The sequence below is a fragment of the Lonchura striata genome, chromosome 2, assembly GCF_050655825.1.
Source record: "Lonchura striata isolate lonStrDom1 chromosome 2, ASM5065582v1, whole genome shotgun sequence".
Classification (NCBI taxonomy): domain Eukaryota; kingdom Metazoa; phylum Chordata; class Aves; order Passeriformes; family Estrildidae; genus Lonchura; species Lonchura striata.
Window position 1 is genome coordinate 86,199,777 of NC_140704.1, and position 10,409 is coordinate 86,210,185.

The 10,409-nt window shown below is 38.4% G+C and overlaps 1 protein-coding gene across 11 annotated transcripts in view; it reads left to right on the forward strand.

The window, feature by feature from the left end:
* The window catches only part of SEMA5A (semaphorin 5A), a 312,223-nt gene extending 302,146 nt beyond the window's left edge, over positions 1-10,077 (forward strand). For all 11 annotated transcript variants that reach the window (XM_021546911.3, XM_021546907.3, XM_085573625.1 and 8 more), the window contains 4 exons: positions 2,034-2,189; positions 4,246-4,293; positions 6,536-6,747; positions 8,135-10,077. In XM_021546911.3, coding sequence (XP_021402586.1) covers positions 2,034-2,189; positions 4,246-4,293; positions 6,536-6,747; positions 8,135-8,254 — 536 coding nt within the window. In that variant the 3' untranslated portion in view covers positions 8,255-10,077. The remainder of the gene's footprint in view (positions 1-2,033; positions 2,190-4,245; positions 4,294-6,535; positions 6,748-8,134) is intronic.
* Positions 10,078-10,409: the final 332 nt, after the last annotated feature.

Here is a 10,409-nt window from a genome sequence, read left to right on the forward strand (position 1 = left end):
AGGACTCACATAGTTTCTTTATGGGTCCCCTAAGGAGCAGGACAAAGCAGTAACCTTGCTCAGTCACTCATGGATGACTTAGCATGATCCCTGTGTACTCTCAAGTTCCTATTTCATCATGAGATTTAGCTTCTTCAGCAAAGGATCTGGCAGGTCAAAAGCACATTGGACAAGATGGGGCTGCAGAGTGCACCAGCCAAGATGCATTTAGGATGCCCACAAGTATTTTGGCACCTGCTGTGTATACCCCAATTATACCAGGACTGGACAAGAATCTTGGCTCTGGCTTAAGCATGCTCTCTGCCACCAGTGAGAGCTGGGCCAAGATTTTTAATGGGAAACATTCCTTTAAGCTTGAATGAGCATGGCTTTATTGCTACTAAATATTTAGGGCAAAGTTCCATATACTTATTTAGATCTAGCAGCTGACACTGGAGGTGATAACAGCAGCTCCTGGATGTGCATCACTAAGCAGGAAAGCAGGAAGAAGCTTGTCCATTTGCTTGACTTCCACCTCAGCTCTCCTACACCTCTGAATTAGGATTGAACTACATTTGGCATCTGCCTCTGTGCTCCTAGTACCCACTCTGCAAATGAGCCCCTCCCAGGATCTTTCCTAGGAAACAGAAAAGCCAAAGGACAGAGCTGAGTGTTTCTGCTACTCACAATAGCAAGATCTTACAAGTTTATTGTATCAAGGGATTTGTCCTGTTGTTCAAAGAAGGCTTCATCAAGACAGTTACTATTTTTTTCATTAAATATCAATATCCTAGTTCTTACCTAACTTGCTAGGTAAATCTATTTAATAAACAACAGCTATTGCTTGGCATTTTTCAAGACTGCAGTCTCAAATATTTCTGCTGCAGTCTGTTTTATTTTAGATGACTGAGAGTTTTAACTTCTTTCCTGTGTGAACAAGGGAAAAGTAATGAGTAAATGTGAACCTTGTATTCTGGACTTATACAAGGTATTGGAAGGGGCCTCAAGACTGTAAAACTTCCTTCACTTTCCACTGATTAACAGTGTAGAAAAGCTTCACTAATTCACAAATTCTAATGTTCTTCAATCTAATTTGAATCCAAATTAGAAATGCACAGTTTTTCATTTGAGCCAAAATGAGATTTGTAAATTTGCTTCATATTGGCATAAAATCACTTAAAATTTGAAGTAGAAACAAGTTTGGTTTGGAATAGTAGGACGCTATTTATTCCATATCAAAACCATAAAACCTGTCTCTGTGGGAAAGCTGCAAGAAAGTTTACTTGAGCTCTGCCTTTCCTGTATTTGCCAAACTCAGAAGGAAGGTTTGGCCTTGAGTTGTAAGAATACTGAATGCAGTACATTCACACCACCTCATGGGAATGAGATCAGTTCACTTCATTTAAGGAAAGTATCTGAGTTCACACAGGCATGAAATAAAAATATCTTAATCAAAGCTACATGAGGAAAGGAAAAAATATAGAAAAGAAATTGACAAGAAAAGAAGGTGACAAACTGAATGTGGAAGAGAAGATGAGAATCTACAGCCGAGAAATGAACCTGAAACAGCAAAAGCTAAAAAAGAAAAGTTTAAAAAAAATCTTCAAGATGCTTCTGTTTTGTGGTTAGATACACATCCTGTTTCAGATTGGAATACTCTTATAGTTCTCATTGCTACTGGTGAGGTACATAAAAAAATGCAGTGCACTTGTCCACCCTAATGACCTAGACTGGAATTAATTCCACATCACTCTTTCAGTCACCCCCACAGAAACTTCCAGCTTCTCACTTCCACACACAAAGGCCGTGGCAGAAGCCAAAACCATGAGATGCCTGTGGCAAATTTACCATCACGTTCACATTTCAGAGACTTCTGCCAAAGTCAAACTGCTTTGTTTTATCGGAATGAAGGAGCTGCCCTCTGCTAGATAGTGGTAGTTGGGGAGCAGGCTTTCTGTCCTAACTCAGAAATACAAGCTGTTTCTGTCTCACTCAGTGCACTTGAACTCCTTAATGACAGTGTCTGCATGCGTGTCCCTCTGTGCCTGTTGCAGACAGCTGGTCCGAGTGGTCCACATGGTCTGACTGCGACTCGTCTGGCTTCCAGACCCGTGCTCGACAGTGCATCCTTCTGTTTCCTGTGGGCAGCCAGTGCACGGGCAACACCACAGAGAGCCGAGCCTGTGCTGTGGACTCCAACTTCATACCAGGTGAGACCAGCCAGCTCCTGGAAGGATTAGTGAAATCTCTCAAGGTTTCAGGACTGAGGCGTAGCACTGTTCCAGACTGATCTCTGCAGAACCATGAGCTGAAGCAGAACTTGTCTTTAGTCGGCACAAGGATGTTTCTCTAATGTGTAGAGACCATGTGTCTGTGTAGATTTGGTGTCTACATAAAATTCTGTCCCATGGCACCCAGTGCCACTGCCTTGGTTACTCACTGTCACAACATTCTGCAGGTCTCTCCCATTCTACTTGGTAGCTGGGGATGAGTACACGCAGCAAGCAGAAATAGTTTGCTTTTTATTTTAGGAGGTTTTGGGACTAGGATTATTAAAGAAAACTTGCTGTAGGTTTTGTGGTTTGCATGTACAAAGTGGGTGCTGTGGTTGTAAATCTGGAAATCATTTCAGACAGTCCTTTACCTTGATAACTGCTCAGAAAGGTAAATACTATTAGCTTTGCCTCCAGTCCTTATCTCCCATGACTACTAAGTACCTGATGGATAGTCATATTATATATTATTCTATAGTATTTGTTGAAACTCCTGACTGTACTTTTTTTTTAAATCACAGGAGTAATTTAAATCCACACAACAGTATGGATGGTCACAATGCTCTGCTGTTAACAGTCAACTTTCTCCCTATGTACATTAAAAATAGCTAGGGGTCTTTTCGCAGACAGAAAAATTTACATTTTAATGTGTCATTTGAAATGTAGCTGTGTTTATTCAGTGCAGCAACCTTTTCTTTGAATGATTACACAGTAAACTATAGTACAATGTAACAAAGACATCAGCAAAGTTAAACTCTGTTTTTATAGATGGTACATAATGCTTTCACTCCCAAATAGTATTTTCTTCTAAAACCAATGTGAAAATTTTCAATATGAAATCAAAAACGCCCACATTGTATTTTCCCTTTTCTAAGGCTTTTGAAGCTTTATTAATATCCACATTCTATGAATCTGCAGCTTAATCCAATATAGGCTCTACATCTTGTTTTGGAAGGTAGGCATTTTCAGAATTTGAAAAAAGCCACCATATCTCTTGCCCTTCTGGTTTGTTTGCTGCTCCTCCTCACATTACCAGTAACACAGCAGATAAGATCATGTCCGTGACTCCCACCTTAGGGAATCCAGCTTGCTTTCTTTGGTTCACTTGGCTCACTTTTTCTCATCTAGGACCTCTAACTGAGGGTTTCCTCCCTAGCTCTTAGCTGAAAAGATTAATCCCTGCAGAAGTTCAATTCCTGCAACCTTCCTCTGTTGTAAGAACTGGGCACATAGTACTAGCCCATTTCTGTATCTTTTCCCTCACTTCATTTTTTTGCTTGGAAAGACGTTATCAAAGAACTTAAAATGCTGCTCTTTTGAAATCCAGGTATACTGTGTCAGCTACCCCACTTGTATACAAGTGATCCTTGACCCTTTCAGAGAGGTTCAAGAGGCTGATTTGTAAGGCAGAAGTTCCCTTCATAGAAGCCATGGTCGGGAAGTGAGGAGTGGAAATGCTTGATTGCCAAGAGATTTTATTCTTTATTTTCAAAGTAAAAATGGTAAGGATACAGGCTGGAATTACATTTTATTAGTTTATGATTGAGACCTATGAAATTGGCAGTTGTCTTTTTTGAAGATGTATAAATTCTCACTTTTCACATTAGTGCTAGATGCAGCATCTGGAAGTAATGAGCATATTTGAACGCAAGGTAATTAAACTGTAGTTAATTTTGCTTCCGTAAATCAACTCTTTCTCCTCAAGCTTAAACTCCACAAAGAATGTTTCCATGTACATTTCATCCTTTTTATTCCAGAAATGTTTTGAGGCAAGAATTAAAAATAAGTTGTTGCTTTTGCTTGGAAAGCTAAGGAGCCTGAAGATGTCATAAGGCCTTTCTATTAATTCTATCAGACAGTAAAAATATTTTTTACCTTGAATTTGAAGTGGATGTAATAGAATGAATTTTTAAATCCTATCTGTGTTAATCTAACTAGAAGTTCTCAGTAATAATTTTTCTCCTTGGACTAAATGGTTTATTTATTTTTCTAGAAATATCTGTGGCACGATCCAGCAGCATAGAAGAGAAACGTTGTGGCGGTAAGCTTTTCAGCTCAAGATGTCTGTTAAATGCTGAAATATTGATTCTCCATTTTTTGCTTTTGTTTCACCTTTTGCACTCCCTTATTAGTATTATTCTACCTTCTAAATGCTGTATTCTCATTATTTGCACTTGTACAGAAAAAAGTAGTTACTTGTACAGAAAAATGTAGCTACTACAGGATTTCTCATTAAATATCCATCTGTCATTGGTGACCTTTGAGAGTAGAACATGCATTATTGGATGTTTTTATTTTCTTCTTTGTCAGTGTGGCAGTCACCCTTGTACTCAAAAAGAAATACAGATATTATATAATAATCTAGTTATCAGAAGGTCAAAATTTGTAAATTTGTTGCTCTGCCTTTTTCAGGCTAATAAGTGTACAAACCTCTTTTAGACTCCAACTAAACAGCAGAAAACCAGCCTGCTAACAAATTTAATAGCCCAGACTCTATCTGGAACTCATTTTCAGCTTTGTTGCCAGAGACAAAACTGAAAAGTAAATAAAAGTTTCCATTCTGGAGAGTCGTGATGCTAGAAAAATATATTTTGAAAGGAAAAACTTTTAAAACCATTAAACAATAAGAAGAAGAAGTAAGAAGAAGGAAAATGAACTTTTTTTTCCTTTCTGTCCTGAGCTATCACACCTAGTCTGTGTCGTCATGGTAATAGCTCTGGCCAGTCCTAGTATTCTCCCATGCACAGATAAGCTGCATTTTTAACCTAACAAAGGACAGTGAAAACACCGAGGTTATGCAAGGGTACTTGTGCATATGGTAACTTGTTATGGGAACCAAGATAATGTTATTTGATTTTTTGCTAATTAGCAGTGGTACTCTGAAAACATTTTGCCAAGTTCTACAACACTGGGAAACCCTCATAAAGATGGAGAAGGATATTCTAGTGATAGACTGATCTATTGACACAGTCAGCTGAGACACTTAAATATTAGTTTGTGTTTCTAAGTACTCAGTAGGCATGTAAAGGTCCTACCATAAGTTTTACAAAAAATGAGACCAATGTACTGGCCCATTTTTTCTGTATCACAGTGAAAAAGATCTAAGAGATGTTTTAAAGACTTGCACCAGTATATCAGTTTAAAATCCTTCATTTGTACATTTAGGCAACAAACACATTTTCAGTCATGTTAAGATGAAATTTCCAGTGTAAGCTTCTCAGTGATATTTCTCCCCTAAGTAAATCAAAAAGCACAGTTCTAGTTATAAATAACAATGGAAATCAGTGCAATTTGTTTATTTTGGGCCAATCCTACTGACGCTGTATCTGATCTGGTATCTCTGTTCAGTAATATCAGGGGATTGTGCTTTAGGTTCCCTCCTACAGTTTCATGCAGCAATGGGCTTCCTCTCAATTTTAATCTTTGCATAGGTGGAGAGGGTTTCCCATGGTCTGATGCCATTGTGCCTCTGAAGAGCAGGGCAGATAAGAGGATGCTGGGCTCTGAGGTGTTGACTTTGTGCTCTCTGGCTGCCCTGCGTAAAGGTGTATTAAGACTCAAGGAGTCTATCTCTCACTGCTTCCCATTTCCCCCTGGAATGCTACCATTTCTTCCTCACTCCCCCTTAAATAAAGAAACAGTTCCAAGAGCTGGAGAAGGGAACAAACTGGCCAAGATACAAAAAGAATGATAACCAGCAAGAATTAAAGCAGGGATGGAAAAAACATCTGCTGCTGCTTTTGGGATATGCATCCAGTAAAAGAGATATGGGAAATGTTTATGGAATGCAGGAATGATATCAGGATTTTTTCAGTTCTGCCATGAGTCACTATGTATAAGAGAAAAAACTGTAATAGCAGCAGAGGAGGTTATACTATAGTTCACTGAAAGAAAAAAAGATATTTATGTACACTATATACATAATTTATATATAACAAAGCTCTGTTATATAGTCTGAAAAAAACCCCAATGAACTATTCAAACATACAGAATGCAATTAATTTTTCTTTATTTGTGTTCTGAACTTATTTAAGAATCTTTCAATGATCTCTACTTAAAGAGATGTATGGGTATCTAAGATTCTTATAATGGTCCCTTCAGGGAGGTTAAATGAATTTACTACTGTAGGGATAAACCATCACAATTGAGATGTTTCTCGGAAACACATGAAAATTCCCTTATCCTTATTTGAATCAAACACTTGTCTACATTTTTTCCCCGAGCTGAAGCTTTTACTGCTACTGCCTCAAAATTAAGATTGCCTTCTTCTCTTTGCTCTGCAGAGTTCAACATGTTCCACATGATCGCAGTGGGATTAAGTAGCTCAATCCTCGGTTGCCTTCTCACCCTGCTTGTTTACACGTACTGCCAGCGGTACCAGCAGCAGTCCCACGACGCGACTGTCATCCACCCGGTGTCACCCGCTCCACTCAACACCAGCATCACCAACCACATCAACAAACTGGACAAATACGACTCTGTAGAGGCCATAAAGGTGAGCAGAGGGCTGGGAGCTACTCAAGGCACCTAGATGATATTTCTCCCCTATCAAAATAATTCCCCTTGCTACTTTTCTGCAGTGACATTTGAGCTCAGCTTATGCTGATTGTTAATGACAAAAGTAGATTTCACTTGAGGTATTGTAATTGCAGATCCTTTCACTTGTCAATCCCTGTTAGGCAAGAAGTTGGATTTTGCATGTGTGTAATTTACACAGCAGATTTTCCTGGAAAAAAAGCAAATTGCTCAAGCTGTTTTATGGGATTTTTTTCTTAATTGTGTTCCCTAGTGGCTTGTTCAATAAGTAAATAGAGCCATTTACCATGGCATCTACTGAAGAAATTCCTTTGGCTCTGATGATCCAGTTTCAAGGGCACTGTTTATCTTCCTGCACTATAGCTCTGTATGGGAGATGTATATGGTGAATATATTCTGGGTCAGACTCTCAGCTACTGTTTATAGCCAAACTACTCTGTGAAAAAGCAGTACAGGTGTACTGAGAGTCTATAATGATATCCATAATATTTCATCATTATTCCCAAATTGCTGTTCTTTTTTTTGCGACCTTTTAAAATAACTCTGCTTTTCAGATCCACTAAATTAAGGAAGGATGTATATTTTGAAAATACATAGTTCAGTATCTTCAGATTACAAAGTTTATTCATGCAGCTGCAAAGCTTTTTTGCAAATGAGTATTTTTTTAAAATCCTACCTGGATAATCCAGTTCTTAATTTCTGCATTTTTCTTTCTAATTAAAGATATTTTAATGAAAATCATTAAAACCAGCAAGAAAAAACTGGATCTTCAAGTCAGCAGTGGAATATGAACCTCATTTAAAACTTTTGAAATTCCACATCATCTCTCTAGATAGCTACAGAAACAAAAGAAAAAAAGACCAAATCCTTTGAAAATTTGTATTCTAAATACCCATATCACTTTTTTAAAAACAGGATTTGTGCTCTTAAGACCTTCAGACATTTCTGCCACTTGAAAATCGAGGAATTAAGACAGCAAAGAGAAAATAATACTTATTCAGTAAAAAGATAGTGACTCATTCTAATAGGAAAAATTTCATATATATGATTAAAAATATTAATAGAATCATAAAATTAGTTAATTAGTTTTGTAATACTGGGGGTGGGGGAGAATGTCTGGCTTTATTAAGTAGAATTGCTTTCTTCAGGAATGTTATTACATAAGAAGATACGTCTTGCAAATGCAAGTGTCTGTAGAGATACAAGTATTTCTCAAAGCATTTTTGACTGGCATACTATACACAGATAGCTGCCACAAAAGCTGCCTTGGTGAAAGAGCACTTAGTGGTTACCTTTCCTATGTCCTTTTCATTTTCTGATTTCTTTTTTTCTCTTTTCCTTCCCAGGCATTTAACAAAAACAACCTGATTCTAGAGGAGAGAAACAAATACTTCAATCCGCATCTTACTGCAAAGACTTACTCTAATACCTATTTTACAGATTTCAATAATTATGATGAGTACTAATGGGCTTGTGTATTTTCTGGCCTCCTGTAACTCCCCAGTCCCAAGGCCTGTGCTACTCAAGTGCTCATGTGATTGAGGCTTCAGAGATGAAGTTCAGAGACATTTCAAGCACGATCCAAGCCATCAATGTCCCATTGCTGCCAAAAGCCCAAACCACCTGTTTGTGACATGATGTTTCTTTGCAGAATACAAGGTTAGCCTTCAGTGTCAGGGGCAGCTGTAGCCCCTCGGTGTTGCTGGACCACTCATGAGGATTGCATAGGTTTGCTCAGTTTCATAAATTTTCACTCATATTTCTCTAACAAGTGACTAAGTAATTCCGGAGTTTTAAAAAGAAATAATAATGTTACCCCTTAAATCTGTGCCAGGAGTACAAATCTAATTTTATTTTTAGGCATTGTCTTTTATTTCCTTGGGGTTTAAAAAGGGAGCTTTGCTGTTAGCCCTCTGTGCAGTCTCCTGAAGCTCACACTGCCAAAAAAGAGCTCACAAGGTGCCGAGGATGACAAGAAGAAATGTGATGGTTTAGTGATCCTCTGCAGCAGCTCTGGGCTCTGTAGGCTGATCTTCCTGGGCTGTAAATCACTCTGACTGCAGTTCAGCTGCTCAGAGTGCAGAGAAGTAGTAAGGCTGTACCGAGGGATACAATCTTGTAATTAACCTGGACACCTCTGGGGTCAGTGGTTTCCAGTTGCAAGCCGAGCCCAGTCACATAAAGCCTTCACCTTGCTCAGTTTAATTTTTGCAAGGGTGTGGAAGGGCATGTCCCACAGGGAGGCTGAGGGAGGAGGACAGATGGGAGAGGTGTGCTGGGAGGGTTTTCTGTGTCTTTAATAAGCCAGCCTTGCTGCAGCACGAGGGTTTGCTGTGGTATTCCACAGGCTTCCTCTCCCTGGTGCATGCCCATGGGACACACTTGTCTCTGATGGCTGTGGTGCTCGCCACCAGGCTGGTCACAGTACAGTTCAACTGCACCGTGTGTTGGGTGCCATCTCTGGATCCTGGGGGTATGTAGGCATAATCACAGGTCTGCTTTTTTCTTTCCAGCTTTTACTTTATATACACATGTCCGACAAAAAAAGCTGGCTCAGAGAATGTAGATACATTTGCAAAGGGCTGTCTCATTTTGCTGCCATGTCTGACCTGAATCAGTCAGCCCCTAGAGGAACATTCTTGTGGTGTTTCAAGTGATGATCTTGTTGGACTTCATTGATGTACATATTTAAGTTTTAAGTTATCAGTTTTAATTCCTTTTGTAGTGGTAGATGAGGGAACACAAAGTTTTATACCATTTTTCTCTGTCCTGTTTTCACACAGATTAATAACATTTTTATTTTTGTATCTTAAATTCCATATGTATAAAAAAAATTGCAGGGATTTGATTCAGATTTTACACAGTATATAGTAGCAAGGAAGCATTTGCTATTCGCAGAATCTTTGTGAGAAGAAATTAATTGAATAGTAAAGATTAAAGAACTGGGCTTTCATTTTCTTGCTAAAAGCTGCTAAAAGCAAAGACCATCACACTAGATGGTACTAGGGAGGTATACATCACATACTAGGGAGGTATGCAAGGAGAAGCAGAGTGGAAATGTTTCCATTCTGTTTAGAGCCTTTTCTAATTAGGTTATGGTATGATAGAAAAATAGAGAAAAACATGTACATATTATAATCATTCACAACTATGTTTGAAAAAAAATCAGAAAGTACCAATAAACACTTCCATAGCAACGATAAATACTATATATACTCATGGCAGTGAGCTACATTTTTGAATGGGGATAGATCTGAGTGTAGCACTATGCTTCCAATCTGTTCTACAGAAAAATGAAAAAAATCAAAGTGGTCTTTAAAATGCTATGCAGTAAAATGAACACACGTTTACCATCTATAAAAGTAATTAAGATCAGCCACCTATTTTTTTTCCAGCTGAATAGTTCTCCCTGTTACTAACTCAGCCAACTGAAAGCACCTCGCCTTCACACCAGCTCATCTCCAGAAGGTATAATAATGCTGGGTCTCTATAATTTGTGGTTTTCCACTGTACAATAGATTTGGTTTTCCAGGAATAAATTAGCTGATTGCCCTTCGTAAGAGAAATTTTTCTTTTCCAGAAATAGAGGGAAGAAAATCTCTCCAAGTCATAACCAGTATG